The sequence below is a fragment of the Mus caroli genome, unplaced genomic scaffold, assembly GCF_978045245.1.
Source record: "Mus caroli unplaced genomic scaffold, Mus_caroli_1 scaffold_4, whole genome shotgun sequence".
In the NCBI taxonomy this organism is placed as follows: Eukaryota; Metazoa; Chordata; class Mammalia; order Rodentia; family Muridae; genus Mus; species Mus caroli.
In genome coordinates, this window is record NW_028227259.1 from 13,620,131 (window position 1) to 13,640,735 (window position 20,605).

The 20,605-nt window shown below is 38.5% G+C and overlaps 1 protein-coding gene across 4 annotated transcripts in view; it reads right to left on the minus strand.

The window, feature by feature from the left end:
* Cacna2d1 (calcium voltage-gated channel auxiliary subunit alpha2delta 1) overlaps positions 1–20,605 on the minus strand; it is a 427,194-nt gene that overhangs the window by 112,732 nt on the left and 293,857 nt on the right. For all 4 annotated transcript variants that reach the window (XM_021163870.2, XM_021163868.2, XM_021163869.2 and 1 more), the window contains exon 7: positions 9,216–9,347. In XM_021163870.2, the coding sequence (XP_021019529.1) occupies positions 9,216–9,347 (132 nt within the window). The remainder of the gene's footprint in view (positions 1–9,215; positions 9,348–20,605) is intronic.

Genomic DNA, 20,605 nt, shown 5'->3' on the forward strand with positions numbered 1-20,605 from the left:
TATGTGTGCATTTGTACCACCAAGTATGGTTGCCTGCATACTCTTATTATAATAGCAAATTTCCTAGAGTCAGCAATGTCTTCAAATGGGCCTTTAATCCCAGCACTTGAGGAGCAAAGGTAGGCAGATCTGGGAATTTGAGAACACTTTGGACTTCACAGGTCAACTGGGGCTGCATAGTAAACCTCTGTTTCAAGCAAATTTAAATTATACCCTTGTATAATTTAATTGAAATAAATTCATTGGAATAAAAGAACTGGGAATCCAGCTACTAGGCACTGACAGTGCTATTCATACTATTAAAAAATATTGCATAAACACTATTCATGTACCAATGAAACGTAAGGTTCTAGACTTGCACCAGAAAAGAACAAGATATAAAAACTGCTGTCTCAATTACTCTCTTTTAGGCACATCATGCCTGATATTTTAACACTTTAGATAATACTGAGACAGGCTAATTAGGAAACCACCTTTATTCAAGTTAGGAGATATTTGAATTTCTCCACTGATAGAATGAATTAAATATTCAGATCAGTCGTTGGTCTGTATTTATCATTCTGTTTTCCCACACTGGAGCCTAATGTAGTTATTTACAGAGTTAGCAACTGTGTATTATATAGGACTGAAATGATTAAGGCAGAGAACATAGCTAGAATTATAATACGTGGTGAGTAGTCAAACTAATAAATGTCTTATTCCATGGGGAGATGGTTGCAATATAGTCCAGACAGCTCTGACGATCAGCTATATGAGCAAACTTACTGGGATGTTGCATTGTCTATGCAGCATCAAATGTTTGGAACATGGGAAGACAGTCCTGATAAGTTGCTTGACCACTAAAGATACTCTGCACATCCTGAAATTCTACTATGATACTTCCTTCCAATTCCAAGGGACTAAAATAATGCAGCTTAACTTAATAAATAGCTACTACTCTCCTTGACATGAAAGCCACTGCATTGTATGCTATGGAGCTTAAAAGTAGATCTATAAGTTCCATGTATTCCAGTGTTTAGATTAATAGTGTATCCCAAATAATTTCTGAAGGGATATAAAATTGTGTAGCAGTTTTAATGCATCAAAGTTCTCCAAGGGAATGAAAGAAAGACTGGTCTATGAAAAGCCTGTATAGGGAAGGCTGTATTTACATTCCATTTTCAGTGATAGAAAACAAGCTCTTGGCCAGAAGAGCTTTATTAAACAAACATACAGATACAGAAAGGAAAGAGATTTGTGGAATTAATGCTAAGTTCAAGAAGGAAAACGCTACTGACAGTTATAAAATACAGCCTGGGCTACTGTGAGGGTGCAAATTGGACACAGAGGCTGTGGCAGTCTCTGGATGGTCTGCATGGGACAGCAGGGCAAATGGCACTGGATGAAGAGTGCCACGTGTGCTTCCTCACACAGAACTTGCCACCTGATTTCCACAAATCACTTTCTAATCATGTTATTTCAACTCTTCCTGTTTTTAAATTGATTGTAAGTTTTGCTTTTTTTCTACCCAAGGGCTATTAGAAAGATGATTTGCTTTTAGGATTTTTCCTTTATAAATAAGAGATGTATATTATTGGCTTTAATTCAGTTGTTAACTTTTATATAGCAACCTAGTAGAAAATGTTAATTTATTGCCGTTATTGGTTGTTGTTGTTGTTGTGTGACTTGTGTGTGTGTGCACACACCTTCCCCATCACTTATGTGGAGGCTGGGAGACAATTTTGTGGAGTAGACACTTTCCTTCCATTGTTACATGTGTTCTGGAATTTAAATTGACATTGCTATGCTAGCATAGCAAGCCATTTTTCCTGCTGAACTCTCTCATCTGCCCAATGGAACTGTTTTTAAATTTACGCTTGTATTCTGGACAATGAGACTTGATCAGACAATGACCCTGGATTATCAGGAGAAGGACTCTGCAGTCTCCACCATACCATTCTTTCTTTTGGCTCAATTATACAAACACATAGAGACGCAGCTCTGTGGATAAGCATAAAAACCATAATTTTTAACACCTATTGTATAGTGTGCCACATGGAAAATCTTCAGATAGAATATAGAAATTTTGCTGTCGGGAGAACTAATCATTAACAGCAGCCAGGTATATGTTAGAGTAGAAGGTTCAATAAAAATAATGCTCATGCATATTTAATCATTTAAGTAGCTAGAGAACGGCCAGGGCACAGTAAGTTTTATGAAGTATGGGAGGGAAAGATTTACTGGAACATAATACTAGATATGTTTCACCCAAAGGAAAAATTTTAGCTCTGACAATGAAAATGTCCCCATTTTATTAAGAACTGATAAACTCTTAATAATCACACAAGAAAATTATGATTCTACAATGAAAAGTTTCACATTTCACATTTCAGTCATGGAAAAAGTCCTTGGAAAATTGGTAATGGTAAAACTTTGGAAGTTTTCATTCCTGGACCTCAAAAGTGCATAGGATCTCTAATGTTGTAGACAAAATGCTTCCAAATTATTGAACCAAATGCATCTAGCACAAAATGATCAGCACATCAAAGAGGGCTACATGCACCTAAAAACAAAAGGCATAAGGTGTAGAGATTTAACAATCCATAAAGGAAAATGGAGCAGAATGAGAGAGATTTTAGAAGTCCAAACAGCTGAAGGGTTTAGCAATATGCACTGGTGTTTTATAGTTATTTCCCCCAGTCTAATTACAAACAACTCCCATTTTTAAAATTAGCATCTACATATCTGCTCTACCCCCATGAACTACCAGGGGAACCCTTTAGTCAGTTCAACTGTGACCAGAACTTTAGCTGAGCAGCTATTCTGAGCAGCCCTGTGAGTCACAGAGAGTAACTTTAACAAGGCGCAGATAAGAGATGTAGTTGTAATGTTAGAGAAACGCAGGACTATTTTAAATCTTCCAAACAGTATACAATGCACTTCACACATGTTTACCATACATATTCCACACCACACATCACAGCTGAGGGTAATACATGGCAAAGCAATGCACAGAATTCAGAATATAAACCCTGGGCTTAGCTGTATGTCAAGCTATTCCTTCTTTCCCACTTTTATACTTCAAACGTTGCTGTTCAGAAATTAACCCATCATTTTGCTCTCCATATAAACATACCACTGACACTATTTTTAATAAAAACCGCACCATCCCAACATCTGCTCAAATTAAAATCTATGGCTACCTGACACATTTCGGTCAGTCACTAACATTTTTTTCTTAACTCTTTGATGTCTCCATCTTTTGTATTCAAGAAGTCTCCCTTTAATTACTATTTGGTCTGTTGTTCGGGTCTTTATATTTTCACATTTTGTCATTTCCTAGCAATGCAATCTGAGGATGATCCCATAGACCTCCTCTGTCTAATAACACACACAGCAAACCAATACCCAGACTATCTATACTGTTATGTCTCCACATTAATCATTGTGCCCTTCAAGGCCTCCTATGCAGCCACTGGCAGTCATTGACTTACTACAACTCCTGTCCTGGAACAGTCTATTAGACTCACCCATGCACACCAATATGTCTTCCTCATCGTGTCTTCTTATGTGATCCTTTTTTTTTTCTCCAGAAAGCCTTTACCCATTTTTATTTTTATTTTTTGAATTGAATTGATTTTTAATCTATAGTTCATAAGGCTCTCTGATGATGTTAGTCCTAATTACTTCTTTTCTCAGCTTCCATAGGAAATCTATTACTGCCGTCAGTTTAATTTATTTGCTGCTTAATCACTTAATGATCTGCACCGTGATCTACATGTGGAGATGCGTGGCTTCTGATGTATTAATTAGATTAGATTTCAGTGAGGTAGAAACAATTTGCCACAAGCACAGATGCGCACAGTGGGCAGCCAGGACAGGCCCTTCACCTGCAGTGTTCCTGTGTCCTTCCTTAGCATAGTTCTGGCCTTTTAGCTGATAACATGGCCATAGACAAGAAGACTGTGACCATGAGTACACTAAATTATGTTCAGTGTCATACAAGTAGAAATGCTTAATATTGTTTCTGAGTTCTCCCAAAAAAGAGCAGCTACATTGTTCTGTATCAGATAAGCTCATGTTAGCATTGACTGGCCATTAGGGAGAAGGCACCCTCATGAGGCAGAGGTGAGGCAGATGGTGAAGACTCCTCTGTGATTGTTACTCACCAGCTACCACCATGTATTAACATTTGAGATGTGGCACAAACTTCCCTAATACTGAAGTGAAATGTCTGGATTTTTTTAATTGGCAGCCCAAATAATTCCAATGAACACACATTGAATTTTAATTATAATTGTGAAAATGTAGTAATCTTATTTAAAATGAGTTTAATGGTGATGAATAGATGTTAAATATATTCATAGCTAAACCATGTGTTCATTCATAAAGCACTATGTAAGATAGGTAGATAAATAGAGAGATAGATAGATAGATAGATAGATAGATAGATAGATAGATGATACATACATACATAAATACATAGATACATAGATAGATACATAGATAGGTAGGTACATAGATAAAATTTAGGCATCACTGAAAATAATGGGCCATCAACAGCAGCACCTTTGGAAATTACAGAGTAGTTGAAGCTCCAATATTACTCCATTTCTAGAAATCTATCAAATGACCCTTCAGCAGCAACACTAAAGACAGAATTCTTCAAATATTGTTATATTCTATTTGAGGTGTAAGGTGTGCTCAAGTTATTTTTCAAAATGTAAACTGATAGTTTATGAGAAACTGACTATTCATATGGGAAAGAAGGGAGTAGCAGGCCATGGACTCAGTACCCAGGATCTGCTACAGTTCATTCCAGCAACAACTCAGCACTCACACCAAGCAAATGTGCCTTAGGAGTTTAACATTCAAGCAGAGACATTGTGCCATTTTTTTTTAATCTTTTCGCTTTGAAATGAACAAACAGGCAGGGTGGACAAAGTGTTCAGTGAGGCAGGTGGTAAATGTCATATGAGATAGATTCTACTTTTTTCTGTTTTTTTTTTCCTTTGTACAGAAAGTAATTATCTAAAAGGATAAGTGCTCTCTACTTTGACATTTCAATGAGACATTTATCCCTAATTATAATCTCAATTTACTGCTGTAATTGTTACAATTCCAGGAGACATAAGTAGGTGAAACAAATAGTTTATCCCAACAATTATTTTTAAATTGAGGAGGTGGCAGAGGACAGAATCAGGCTGACTGAATGGCTCACTGGCTACCTAATCTAGTGTAGTCTAAAGTGTAAGCTGAAAGTTTCCTGACAGAATCTGTCTCAAAAAACAAGGTGGAAGAGTGACTGAGGAGGCTATCTGATGCTGACTTCAGTCTTCTAGACAAACATGCACAGGGAACTGCATTTGCACGCAGATGCTTACACTACTCATACACATACCAGGAAGTAACAACATCTCTGTTGTGATCCATCAGTAATTGGTACTTAAAGGTAAAGATAAGCCTTTCTTTGCTAGTGTGGTAATAGAAGTATAGTCTATTGACACATTTATAACAAGTTAATTCATGTTGATGACCCTATTTTACCATTTTGTTGAGAAATCTGGTGCTATTATATTGTTAACATCATAAAGACCAATCCAGCATTGAAATCACTAGAAAAGAAATTGCATATAAAGTAGGCACTCCATGTAGACCATTTAAGAATCTTTCCAATAGGTCTCTTAATTCATCAGGGAAGTCTTCTGTTGAGCCAGTTTGTCTGCCAAACCCTACTTAAAAATGATGTTTTATGTTTGGGCTAAGGCTGGATTTCATAGCTAGTGTTCCAAGAGGATCACCAGGATTTGACTAAATTAAGAGGCCCATGTCCCCATGAAGGTTCAATAGATACCCCAGTGTAGGGGAATTGAGGGTGGGGAGGCAGGAGTGGGTGGGTGGGTGGAAGAACAACTTCATAGAAGCAGGGGGTGGGGAGGATGGAATAGGGGGTTTCCAGGAGAGGGGAAACTGGGAAATGGGATAATATTTGAAGTATAAATAAAGAAAATATTCAATAAAAAATGTAAAGGTCTTTGCCAAGGTATTATGAACAAATGTCAACACACTTGAAAATGCATGATTAGTATGAAAAATAAGAAACAGAGGAATGGATACAGAAAATGTGGTACATTTACACAGTGGAGTATTACTCAGCTATTAAAAACAGTGAATTTATGAAATTCTTAGGTAAATGGAAGGAACTAGAAAATATCATCCTGAGTGAGGTAACCCAGTCACAATAGAATACACATGGTATGCGCTCACTGATAGGTGGATATTAGCCCAGAAGCTTGGAATACCTAAGATAAAATCACAAATCACATCAAACTCAAGAAGAGGGAAAACCAAACTGTGGATACTTCGATCCTTCTTAGAAGAGGGAACAAAATGACCATGAAAGGAGTTACAGAGACAAAGTGTGGAGCACAGACTGAAGGAATGACCAAACAGAGACTGCCCCCCCCCCCCGGATCCATCCCATAAACAACCACCAAAACCAGACACTATTGCAGATGCCAACAAAAGCTAGCTGACAGGAGCCTGATATAGCTGTCTTCTGAGAGGCTCTGTCAGTGCCTGACAAATTCAGAGGTGCATGCTCACAACCAACCATTGGACTAAGCACAGGGTCCTCAATGAAGGAGACAGAGAAAGTACCCAAGGAGCTGAAGGGGTTTGCAGCTCCATAGGAGGAACAACAATATGAACCAACCAGTACCCCTAGAGCTCCCAGGGACTAAACCACCAACCAAAGTGTATACATGGTGGGACTCATGGCTCCAGCTGCATATGTAGCAGAGGATGGCCTAGTCAGCCATCAATGGGAAGAGAGGCCTTTGATCCTGTGAAGGCTCTAAGCCCCAGTGTAGGGGAATGCTAGGGCCAGGAAGTGGGAGTGGGTGGGTTGGGGAGCAGGGTTTGGGGAGGGTATCGGGGGTTTTCAGAGAGTATCGGGGGTTTTCAGAGAGGAAACCAGGAATGAGGATAACATTTGAAATGTAAATAAAGAAAATATCTAAGTAAAAAATCTTTTAAAAAAAGGATATGGATATTGATTAATAATTATTTTGAATAGTTAAAAATAAATATAAACACTTAAGAAAAGAAAATGTTAATCTTGTAATAATGAATAGCTATGGGAAGCATTTGCCTTTCTCTGCGTCGTTCCTGTCTCTCTGGTCTTGGTCCTTTGCTTTCTCAAAAATATTCTAATTTTCAATCATTGACTCCTTTCATCCATTTCCTCAACTGTTCATTTGTGAGAATTTATTTGTGAGAATGAGGTAAATAGTTTTATAAGATTTAAAATGTATGTGGTGTTATTAAAGATACTTTATTTGTGGGTTATTAGAGCGGATGTTAGGTATTTGGTTTCCATATTTTTATAATTCTATTTGACAACATTTTGTAAGATTTGTTTAAAGGTTACCATATCAGGATTTTTCTGGACATATATGCTGTTGCTTTTTATCTTTACAGTTTAGTCTCTTTATACAAAATAGTAAACATTTAAGACATAGCATGGGTTTTAGAAGTGCTTTATTATACTTTATAAAATTTCTCCATGGAGGAAACCACACTATTATTGTAACTTGATGCTAATCCTGACACATGAGATATTATTGGGAATCCTTTCTAGCATTTTAAACTCGCCTTTTGCCAGTCTATCGGATGTATGATAGAAGTAATTATAGGTTTCCAATCTTCCATGTGCAATCACACATAGGTTATAAAGACCTCACCTACCTGTGCTACCTGAACACTTAAATTTGTTTCTATTACCACACATAGCAAGGGAAAATTGAAATTGTATTTCACTAAATTTTCCCTGATGTTTCACTATGACAAATTCAGTTGGTAAGCACACTTAGTAGGGCTAAATAGTAAAACAAAACAACAAATTTAAAACACAAACTCTGAGGTTCTATTGTGTTAACTGAAAGGTAGGTTATCTTTTCAGTCCTTAGAGAGAAAGGATCCGTGTTGTATTTGTAAAAATATGGTACAGGTAACTGTGGAAAACATACAAACATTGGTCAATGTTAATCGCTAAGTCTTTCCATAGGGGTTCATGACTAATTTTGTTTTGTGTTGTAAATAGTGTTTGTTTCTTCCTTTAGTCCTTTATAGAAATAAAGAGCATTACATAAATATTTATTTAAATTTATTAAACATATCTATGTACACTGAGTATATCTCATAACTATGATGACCTAAGAATTGTCTGCAACCTGTTAGAACAAAAGAAAACTCTGTTATTTCTTAGACCTCTCATTTTAATCAGTGCACACACCTTGGTTAAAGGAAAACTACTGGAACTTTTAAAACCTAAATTTCAACTGTAGACTTGATTTTTTTTAATTTATTTTTTACACTCCATATTGCACCCCTGCCACCCCCATCCACCCTCCTACTGCTCCACATCCTGTGCCTCCTTACTTGATTTTTGAGAGAAACCATTCAAAACATTTCTAAAAGTCTATCTATTACTGTAATGGTTGTACAACTGGACCGGAATCATAATTTTTCTTTTTCAGGCTTTCTGTATAAATCCTCTCTCAGATTAATGCCAAGTATCTTAGCTCATGATAGCACTGACTGGGTTCCCAGTACCATTTCTCATTACTTCTTAGGTACCTCACTTTAAAGTAATTATGATCAAGTTAGTGCAATGCTACAGTCGAATTTTATTGATATTTGGCATTTTCAAACATATATAATAGGTATTTGACTGGATCTTAACCATCCCGCCCCTACCCCACCCCAGCAAACCCATTTATCTTTTTTCCCAACGTTGTTTCCTCTTTTATCTATCTACCTATCTATGAATCTATCTATCTATCTATCTATCTATCTATCTATCTATCTATCTATCTATCATTTAAATATGTACTGTTTTTTCCTTTATAGTTCAGTCTCCTTATACATAATATTTAACATTTAAAATGTTGTATGAATTTTACAAGTGCTTTATTATACTTTATAAAATTTCTTTATGGAGGAAATTGCACTATTGTAACTTAATGCTAATCTTGTTAAATAGTTATTATTTAACCTATTGGGTCAAATTGGTGCGGCACATGTGTACTGGGATATGTGAGACATGCACTGGAGAATTTAGCTATGCCTACATGACCAGTAAGCCTACTACAGCATCAACGTCTTCCTACAACACAAAGGACTACTAACAGAAATGACTGATTCTGATATGGCAGCTTTCAGCGAACAGTTACCTGGATAATACCGGGCCAGGCCAGTGGCACTGCCAAACACTTGCCACAGCAGTGTAGGGTCTTCATCTCGATTTCTTTTGAATACTTCATCTAAGGCACTTGTCCAGTTGAGCTCGTTTAACACTATGGTTGCTAAGAAAAACAAGAAAAATAAAAAAAATTATTGAAAGTTATAATACTTTTTCTAAAGTTATGTTGCTTGTTATTATCTGTAATAAAATACTTTAATTTACTGGAAATTCAAAAGAACTAGGTTTTGAATTTTGTATGATGGCAATGTGATGAACATTTTAGAATGATAATTGTGATTCCTTGTGTATTGCAGAATCTTCCACAATATCTCACTGCAGGGATCCAGCCTCCACACAGGATGAGAGATCTCAACTGGAAGCAGGAGGATCTGGAAGGTGCATAATAAATATACACACACTACTTTTGGGGTACAAGCTGACAGGCAGTTTTTCAAGGCTTAAAGTTTCTCTTTCTTCTCTCTCATTCTCTGCTCTCTTCCTCTCACGCTTATTAGCACGCAGCTTGAGGCTGCACACTCTGCGTTCTCTTTTTTTTTTTAAGATTTATTTATTTATTTATTTATTTATTTATTTATTTATTTATTTATTTTATGAAAGTACACTGTAGCTGTCTTCAGACACTCCAGAAGAGGGCGCCAGATCTCGTTACGGATGGTTGTGAGCCACCATGTGGTTGCTGGGATTTGAACTCAGAACCTTCGGAAGAGCAGTCAGTGCTCTTAACCACTGAGCCATCTCTCCAACCCCACTCTGAGTTCTCTTGTGCTCTCTGCTTTTCTCCTGTGTGCTTTTCTTTTTTCTTGATTGAACTTTCATGCTCACACCTCTGTACCTCTCTCTCACTTACACACACACACACACACACCCACATATCACATACACACCACATGCACTCTTCTTTCTCTCACACCCTCTTCATACATGCCTCACATTCTCTCTCTACCCATCACGTTCTCTCCTCACTCACTCTTCACATGCTTTTCTCATGCTCACTTGCCTTTCTCTTGCCCCAGTCTTTTACTGATACTCCAAAAGCAGGTTAAAAAAAAGAAAGACATCCCATAATCATTGCCAAATCAAATTCAAAAGAATAACCATATCCCACAAAGAATCAATAATTAGAATTGTTCCCCAAAGTTTCAAGCTTCCCTATTTCCAGGCCTATAGCCAACATAATAATAATTGCAAACTTATCATTATTTAACTTTTGACTTATTATACTTCAGAGCTCAGAGCTCCCAGGCCAGCCACTTGCATTTTCCTGTGAAGCTCTAATGATCAACGAGATGGGCAAAGCTGCCAGGCAGTGGCCAGAAAGAGTCAAGTTAACCCTTAACTCAACAGTTCTGCTAGCTTTCTGCTTCTGTACATTGCACACAATGACTCTCCTAAGAGTCCCAGTGCTCTGACTTAGTTTTACCAGTATAAGATTTTATACATTCTATACTTGCTTATCCAAGAACCACTCTCAAATGTTATGTAAAACTTATTTCATAACTTCAATAGTTTTTTTTTCCCTTGGGGTTTCAATATTGGCTCTATTTAATTTTCTAATAATTTCTTCAAGCTTTCTTTGCAAATCAAGTATTAATCTGGAACTACCATTGTGCAGTTACTGCATTGTTTCCAAGATGCGAACACAGAGCATGCACCTGGGCCATTAGAACTATGCTGTGCTGTGCCTCATGCCTCAATTTTTAATTGTTTAAGAATCATTACATCAAGGAACATCTAGGTTCACAGAATTCACTAGAGCAGAAGGAAAAAGGAGTAGGAAAGTGGATATAATAGAATAATTATGCACACCAAGGCCAACTGAAAAGCAGTCACACACAAATGAAATCTATACAGCTGTTGTCTAAGGCTAAGGTTAGGAAAACTGGGAACAACTGTTTTTTTACAAAGAGCTGCTGTGAGCTACGGAGATGTCTCCATCCTGTCCTACTGCAGGTAGTCCCTGTCATTGTATGCTGTCCCTGTCCCCAGCATCTCAGACCTATGGTAACTACTAGGTATTAGTGCAATGCCTGAAGCTGTGACAAGAAAAAGTGACTTCAGACTTTGTTAAACAATTCTTTGCTATAAAATTACACCCAGGCACAAAGTACCAAGAGCTCCCTAGACATATAAAGAGAAGAATGTTGGTTTATATCTCTTGTTGTTCTCAGAGGAAGTCTACAATAGAGCTTAAACAGAGCAACCCTCAAATACTACTGATTCTTTGTGGTATATTCATATAATTTACCCTGATACCAGATTTATAAAACAAAACAAAAAATATGATTATCGTTGATCAGCTGTGCTTACACAATATCAAAACATACATAGTTTGTTAGTTTGAGAAATGTGGTAATATCAATGTTAGAAACTTGGAACTAGTCAGTCGATGTTTCTTAAATACCATTCAAAGCAATAATTTCTATTTTTCCTCTTCATTCAGGTAGATAGCAGATACGATCAACTAGATAGCACATACGATCCATGTTATTAACTTTGATACCAAATTATAACAATTTATGGATCAAGGAAGGTGCTTCAAAGACATGTCATTCACTAGTTTCCCATAATAAAAATTCTAGCTAGAACATGATTAAAATAGTATTTAAATAATGTGCTGCCATAATCATTACATCCTAAGTTTAACATAGTTGAAGTTTCATTGGGAGCCTGGGGACATGCCAGCACCTGCCTGGCACATTCAAGGGCCTTGTGTTGATTTTCAACACTGTAGAAACTATGTTTGTTAGTGCATACTTATAGACTGAGAATTTTGGAGGAGAATATGAGAAGATCAGGAGTTCAAAATCCTCCTTGGCCTACTATATAAGAGCCTATTAATAAAAAAGAGAAAAGAAAGAAAGGTGGAAAGAATACAATTTTCCCTTGCATAAAGAGGTGTAGAGAATTCCTGAGTTTCCTGTGTCTGTATCAAAAACATTTGCCAGCAGATGAGGAGAAGAGGCTGGGGTCAATACATATATGAGAATCACTACATAAGCCTAAACTGGAAGACACATCTTAATTACATGTGTTCTCAAGATTAAAGTGATTTTAATTGCTGCAGGCCCTTAACTCATTTGAGCATGCACATTTATAGCAATGAAACTTCCTTTAATCACTGAGTTAGCTATGCACCACCAGTTTTAATATTCTGTGCCATCGATTCATTCACCTCAAAGTATTTTATAATTTCTATAAATCTTTACTTCTCTTCATCTCTATAAGTACAGGATATACCAAATGCAACCATGAATAAACTATGTACAGGTCTTACGAAGCTAAGATGAAAAAGAGCATTTGCATTTTCTTGGGCTCTTTTTCTACTGTTTGTTTGTTTTGTTATATTCTGACTTATTTGATTTTGTTTTTTTTTTCAATGTGGCAAACGATATTGTTTTATTAATTAATTAATTTGCCTCCTGACTCCTGTCTGCCCTCCCTCCTCTCCTCTGAGTTCCTCACCCACCACTACCCCTCCTACCCATCCATTCCTTCTGCCTTTCTCTTCTGAGAAGTGGAGGCCTCCCATGGATATCAACCAGCCCCGGCATGTCAGGTTGGAGAAAGACTAGGTGCATCTTCTCCTATTGAGGCTAGATGGGGCAGCCCAGGAGGGGGAAAGGGTCCCAAAGGCAGGCAACAGAGTCAGCTCCTGCTGTTAGGAAGACCAAGCTACACAACTATAACCTATGTACAGAGGGCCTAGGTCAGTCCCATGCAAGCTCCTTGGTTGGCTCTTCAGACCTGTGAACCCTGGTGGACCCAGGTTAGTTGATTTTGTAGGCTTTCTTGTGATGTCCTTGACCCCTTTGTCTCCTACAATCTTTCTTCCCCCTCTTCCACAGGATTCCACAAGTTCTGCCAAATGATTGGCTGTGGGTCTCTGCATCTGTTTCCATCGGTTGCTAGGTGAAGCCTCTCTGATGATGGTTATGCTATGCTCCTGTCCCAGCACATCTTGTAGAAAGGATGAATTGCATGTGGAAGGTTTTGTATTTGGATTGGTGTTCCCATGCCTCCACTGGAAGTCTTGCCTGGTTACAGGAGATGGCCAGTTCAGTCTCCATATCCTCCATTGCTAGGATCTAAGTTAGGGTCACTCTCGTAGATTCCTTGGAGTGTTCATGCCCTAAGTTTCTAGCTGGTCCCAGAGATGCCCTCCCTGTTCCAGTTGTCTCTCCCAGTACTCTCTCCTCCTGTCTTCTCCCTCACATGATCTATCCTGTTTCCGTCTCCCCTCTGTCTAGTCTGCCATCCCACCCCAACCACCCATGATCTCTATTCTATTTCTTCTTTTCAGTGAAATTCATGTGATTCCCCCTTAATCACTCTTTGTTACCTTCTTTGGGTCTGTGGATTGTAACATGGTTATCCTTTACGGTTGATGCCACTTATAAGTGAGTACTTAGCATGTTTGTCCTTCTGGCTCTGGGTTACCTCACTCAGGATGATCTTTTTTAGTTCTACCTCTTGCCCACACATTTCATGAAGCCATTGTTTTGAATAGCTGAGTGATACTACATTGTGTAAATGTACCATGTTTTCTTTGTCTGTTCTTTGGCTGAGGAACCTCTAGGTTGTTTCTGGTTTTTGATTATTATGAATAAAGCTGCTGTGAACAGAGTTGAGCAAGTGTCCTTGTCGTATGGTGGAGCACCCTTTTGGGTATATGGCCCAGAGTGGTATAGCTATTCCCAATTTTCTGAGAAACTGCCAGATTGATTTCCAAAGTGGCTGTACAAGTTTGCCCTCCAGCAATAGAGGAGTGTCCCCCTTGTTCCACATCTTCACCAGCATGAGCTGTCTCTTGAGATTTTAATCACAAAACCATTTTGACAGGTATAAGATGGACTCTTGGAGTCATTTGATTTGCATTTTCCTGATGGCTAAAGATGTTGAATATCTCTTTAAGTGCTTCTCAGCCATTAGAGATTCCTTTGTTGGAGAATTCTCAATTTACATCTTTATCCCATTTTTTAATTGGGTTACTTGGTTTGTTGATGTCTAATTTCTTGAGTTCTTTATATAATTTGTATATCAGCCCTCTTTTAGATGTGGGGTTGATGAAAATCTTTCCCCATATGTAAGCTGCCATTTTGTACCTCACAGAAACTTTTCAGTTTCATGAGGTCCCATTTATTAATTGTTGACCTTAGTGTCTGTGTGATTGGTATTCTGCTCAAGAAGTTGTCTCCTATGCCAATTCATTCAGGGATAGTCACCACTTTCTCTTCTATTAGGTTAAGTGTATCTGTTTTTTTTTTTTTTAACTGTTTTTTTTTTTATTACATATTTTCCTCAATTACATTTCCAATGCTATCCCAAAAGTCCCCCATACCGCCCCCCACTTCCCTACCCTCCCATTCCCATTCTTTTGGCCCTGGCATTCCCCTATATTGGGGCATATAAAGTTTGCAAGTCCAATGGGCCTCTCTTTCCAGTGATGGCCGACTAGGCCATCTTTCGATACATATGCAGCTAGAGACAAGAGCTCCAGGGTACTGGTTAGTTCATCATGTTGTTCCAACTATAGGGTTGCAGATCCCTTTAGCTCCTTGGGTACTTTCTCTAGCTTCTCCATTGGGAGCCCTGTGATCCATCCAATAGCTGACTGTGAGCATCCACTCCTGTGTTTGCTAGGCCCCTGCATAGTCTCATAAGAGACAGCTATCTTTGGGTCCTTTCAGCAAAATCTTGCTAGTGTATGCAATGGTGTCAGCGATTAGAAGCTGATTATGGGATGGATCCCTGGATACAGCAGTCTCTAGATGGTCCATCCTTTCATCACAGCTCCGAACTTTGTCTCTGTAACTCCTTCCCTGGGTGTTTTGTTCCCAATTCTAAGAAGGGGCACAGTGTCCACATTTTGGTCTTCATTCTTCTTGAGTTTCATGCGTTTAGCAAATTGTATCTTATATCTTGGGTATCCTAAGTTTTGGGCTAATATCCACTTATCAGTGAATACATATTGTGTGAGTTCCTTTGTGATTGTGTTACCTCACTCAAGATGATGCCCTCCAGGTCCATCCATTTGGCTAGGAATTTCATAAATTCATTCTTTTTAATAGCTGAGTAGTACTCCATTGTGTAAATGTACCATAATTTCTGTATCCATTCCTCTGTTGAGGGACATCTGTGTTCTTTCCAGCTTCTGGCTATTATAAATAGGGCTGCTATGAACATAGTGGAGCATGTGTCCTTTTTACCGGTTGGGACATCTTCTGGATATATGCCCAGAAGAGGTATTGCTGGATCCTCCGGTAGTACTATGTCCAATTTTCTGAGGAACCGCCAGACTGATTTCCAGAGTGGTTGTACAAGCTTGCAATCCCACCAACAATGGAGGAGTGTTCCTCTTTCTCCACATCCCCGCCAGCATCTGCTGTCACCTGAATTTTTGATCTTAGCCATTCTGACTGGTGTGAGGTGGAATCTCAGGGTTGTTTTGATTTGCATTTACCTGATGATTAAGGATGTTGAACATTTTTTCAGGTGCTTCTCTGCCATTTGGTATTCTTCAGGTGAGAATTCTTTGTTCAATTCTGAGCCCCATTTTTTAATGGGGTTATTTGACTTTCTGGAGTCCACCTTCTTGAGTTCCTTATATATATTGGATATTAGACCCTTATCTGATTTAGAATAGGTAAAAATCCTTTCCCAATCTATTGGTGGTTTTTTTGTCTTATTGATGGTGTCTTTTGCCCTGCAGAAGCTTTGCAGTTTCATGAGGTCCCACTTGTCAATTCTCGATCTTACAGCACAAGCCATTACTGTTCTATTCAGGAATTTTTACCCTGTGCCCATATCTTCAAGGCTTTTCCCCACTTTCTCCTCTATAAGTTTCAGTGTCTCTGGTTTTATGTGAAGTTCCTTGATCCACTTAGACTTGACCTTAGTACAAGGAGATAGGAATGGATCGATTTGCATTCTTCTACATGATAACAACCAGTTGTGCCAGCACCATTTGTTGAAAATGCTGTCTTTCTTCCACTGGATGTTTTTAGCTCCCTTGTCGAAGATCAAGTGACCGTAGGTGTGTGGGTTCATTTCTGGGTCTTCAATTCTATTCCATTGGTCTATTTGTCTGTCACTATACCAGTACCATGCAGTTTTTATCACAATTGCTCTGTAGTAAAGCTTTAGGTCTGGCATGGTGATTCCACCAGAGGTTCTTTTATCCTTGAGAAGAGTTTTTGCTATCCTAGGTTTTTTGTTATTCCAGATGAATTTGCAGATTGCACTTTCTAATTCGTTGAAAAATTGAGTTGGAATTTTGATGGGGATTGCATTGAATCTGTAGATTGCTTTTGGCAAGATAGCCATTTTTAAAATGTTGATCCTGCCAATCCATGAGCATGGAAGATCTTTCCATCTTCTGAGATCTTCTAGAATTTCTTTCTTCAGAGACTTGAAGTTCTTATTATACAGATCTTTCACTTCCTTAGTTAGAGTCACGGCAAGATATTTTATGTTATTTGTGACAATTGAGAAGGGTGTTGTTTCCCTAATTTCTTTCTCAGCCTGTTTATTCTTTGTGTAGAGAAAGGCCATTGATTTGTTTGAGTTAATTTTATATCCAGCTACTTCACCGAAGCTGTTTATCAGGTTTAGGAGTTCTCTGGTGGAATTTTTAGGGTCACTTATATATACTATCATATCATCTGCAAAAAGTGATATTTTGACTTCATCTTTTCCAATTTGTATCCCTTTGATCTCCTTTTGTTGTCGAATTGCTCTGGCTAGGACTTCAAGTACTATGTTGAATAGGTATGGAGAAAGTGGACAGCCTTGTCTAGTCCCTGATTTTAGAGGGATTGCTTCAAGCTTCTCACCATTTACTTTGATGTTGGCTACTGGTTTGCTGTATATTGCTTTTATCATGTTTAGGTATGGGCCTTGAATTCCTGATCTTTCCAAGACTTTTATCATAAATGGGTGTTGGATCTTGTCAAATGCTTTTTCCGCATCTAACGAGATGACCATGTGGTTTTTGTCTTTGAGTTTGTTTATATACTGGATTACGTTGATGGATTTCCATATATTGAACCATCCCTGCATCCCTGGGATGAAACCTACTTGGTCAGGATGGATGATTGTTTTGATGTGTTCTTGGATTCGGTTAGCAAGAACTTTATTGAGTATTTTTGCATCAATAGTCATAAGGGATATTGGTCTGAAGTTTTCTATCTTTGTTGGGTCTTTTTGTGGTTTAGGTATCAGAGTAATTGTGGCTTCATAGAATGAGTTGGGTAGAGTACCTTCTGTTTCTATTTTGTGGAATAGTTTGTGAAGAACTGGGATTAGATCTTCTTTGAAGGTCTGATAGAACTCTGCACTAAACCCATCTGGTCCTGGGCTTTTTTTGGTTGGGAGACTATTAATGACTGCTTCTATTTCTTTGGGGGATATAGGGTTGTTTAGATCATTAACCTGATCTTGGTTCAACTTTGGTACCTGGTATCTGTCTAGGAACTTCTCCATTTCATCCAGGTTCTCCAGTTTTGTTGAGTATAGCCTTTGGTAGAAGGATCTGATGGTGTTTTGGATGTCTTCAGGATCTGTTGTTATGTCTCCTTTTTCATTTCTGATTTTGTTAATTAGAATACTTTCCCTGTGCCCTCTAGTTAGTCTGGCTAAGGGTTTATCTATCTTGTTGATTTTCTCAAAGAACCAGCTCCTTGATTGGTTGATTCTTTGAATAGTTCTTCTTGTTTCCACTTGATTGATTTCGCCCCTGAGTTTGATTATTTCCTGCCGTCTACTCCTCTTGGGTGAATTTGCTTCCTTTTGTTCTAGTGCTTTTAGGTGTGTTGTCAAGCTGCTAATGTGTGCTCTTTCTAGTTTCTTTTTGGTGGCACTCAGAGCTATGAGTTTTCCTCTTAGAAATGCTTTCATTGCGTCCCATAAGTTTGGGTATGTTGTGGCTTCATTTTCATTGAACTCTAAAAAGTCCTTGATTTCTTTCTTTATTCCTTCCTTGACCAAGGTATCATTGAGAAGAGTGTTGTTCAGTTTCCATGTGAATGTTGGCTTTCTATTATTTATTTTGTTATTGATGATCAGCCTTAGTCCATGGTGATCTGATAGGATGCATGGGACAATTTCGATGTTTTTGTATCTGTTGAGTCCTGTTTTGTGCCCAATTATGTGGTCAATTTTGGAGAAGGTACCATGAGGTGCTGAGAAGAAGGTGTATCCTTTTGTTTTAGGGTAAAATGTTCTGTAGATATCTGCCAGATCCATTTGATCCATAACTTCTGTTAGTTTCACTGTGTCCCTGTTTAGTTTCTGTTTCCATGATCTGTCCATTGGTGAAAGTGGTGTGTTGAAGTCTCCCACTATTATTGTATGAGGTGCAATGTGTGCTTTGAGATTTACTAAAGTTTCTTTAATGAATGAGGCTGCCTTTGTATTTGGAGCATAGATATTCAGGATTGATAGTTCCTCTTGGAGGATTTTACCTTTGATGAGTATGAAGTGCCCCTCCCTGTCTTTTTTGATGACTTTGTGTTGGATGTCAATCTTATCTGATATTAGAATGGCTACTCCAGCTTGTTTCTTCAGACCATTTGCTTGGAAAATTGTTTTCCACCCTTTCATTCTGAGGTAGTGTCTATCTTTTTCTCTGAGATGAGTTTCTTGTAAGCAGCAAAATGTTGGGTCTTGTTTGTGTAGCCAGTTTGTTAGTCTATGTCTTTTTATCAGGGAGTTGAGTCCATTGATATTAAGAGATATTAAGGAAAAGTAATTGTTGTTTCCTGTTATTTTTGTTGTTAAAGTTGGCATTCTGTTCTTGTGGCTGTCTTCTTTTCGGTTTGTTGAGGGATTACCATCTTGTTGTTTCTAGGGCGTGGTTCCTGTCCTTGTATTGTTTTTTTTCTGTTATTATCCTTTGAAGGGCTGGATTCGTGGAGAGATAATGTGTGAATTTGGTTTTGTCGTGGAATACTTTGGTTTCTCCATCTATGTTAATTGAGAGTTTGGCTGGGTATAGTAGCCTGGGCTGGAATTTGTGTTCTTTTAGTGTCTGTATAACATCTGTCCAGGATCTTCTGGCTTTCATAGTCTCTGGTGAAAAATCTGGTGTAATTCTGATAGGCTTGCCTTTATATGTTACTTGGCCTTTTTCTCTTACTGCTTTTAGTATTCTATCTTTATTTAGTGCATTTGTTGTTCTGATTATTATGTGTCGGGAGGTATTTCTTTTCTGGTCCAGCCTATTTGGAGTTCTGTAGGCTTCTTGTATGTTCATGGGCATCTCTTTCTTTAGATTTGGGAAGTTTTCTTCTATAATTTTGTTGAAGATGTTTGCTGGTCCTTTGAGTTGAAAATCTTCATTCTCATCCACTCCTATTATCCGTAGGTTTGGTCTTCTCATTGTGTCCTGTATTTCCTGGATGTTTTGAGTTAGGATCTTTTTGCATTTTACATTTTCCTTGATTGTTGTGTCGATGTTCTGTATGGAATCTTCTGCACCTGAGATTCTCTCTTCCATCTCTTGTATTCTGTTGCTGATGCTTGCATCTATGGTTCCAGATTTCTTTCCTAGGGTTTCTATCTCCAGTGTTGCCTCCTTTTGGGTTTTCTTTATTGTGTCTACTTCCCTTTTTAGGTCTAGTATGGTTTTGTTCATTTCCATCATCTGATTGGATGTGTTTTCCTGTTTCTCTTTAAGGACTTCTACCAGTTTGGTTGTGTTTTCCTGTTTTTCTTTAAGGACTTGTAACTCTTTAGCCATGTTCTCCTGTAGTTCTTTAAAGTCCTTCTTGATGTCCTCTACCATCATCATGAGATATGCTTTTAAATCCAGGTCTAGTTTTTCAGGTGTGTTGGGGTGCCCTGGACTGGGCGAAGTGGGAGTGCTGGGTCCTGATGATGGTGAGTGGTCTTGGTTTCTGTTAGTAAGATTCTTACCTTTACCTCTCGCCATCTGGTAATCTCTGGAGTTGTTATAGTTGTCTCTGTTCAGAGGTTGTTCTTCTGGTGATTCTGAGTATCCTCTGTCAGCAGACCTGGGAGACAGGCTCTCTCCTCTGAGTTTCAGTGGTTAGAGCACTCCCTGCTGACAAGCTTTCCTCTTAAAGGGAAGGTGTACAGATATCTGGCGTTTGGACCTCCTCCTGGCCGAAGAAGGCGGAAAACAGGACCTTTCCCAGATGCTGTGTTGCTTTGGCAGGTCACAGAAGCTGTAGGCTTCTGTGGTGCACACTCTCAGCTGTGCAGACTAAGTTCCTAAGTTCAGTGGAGTCCTGGATCCAAGATGTGCTCCCTGCTCCTGAGGCAGAGGGCTCCTGTGCAGGGCAGACCACTGTCTTCCAGCTAGGAGGGTGCCGGATGTCTGTGGCCCCAAAAGGGTGC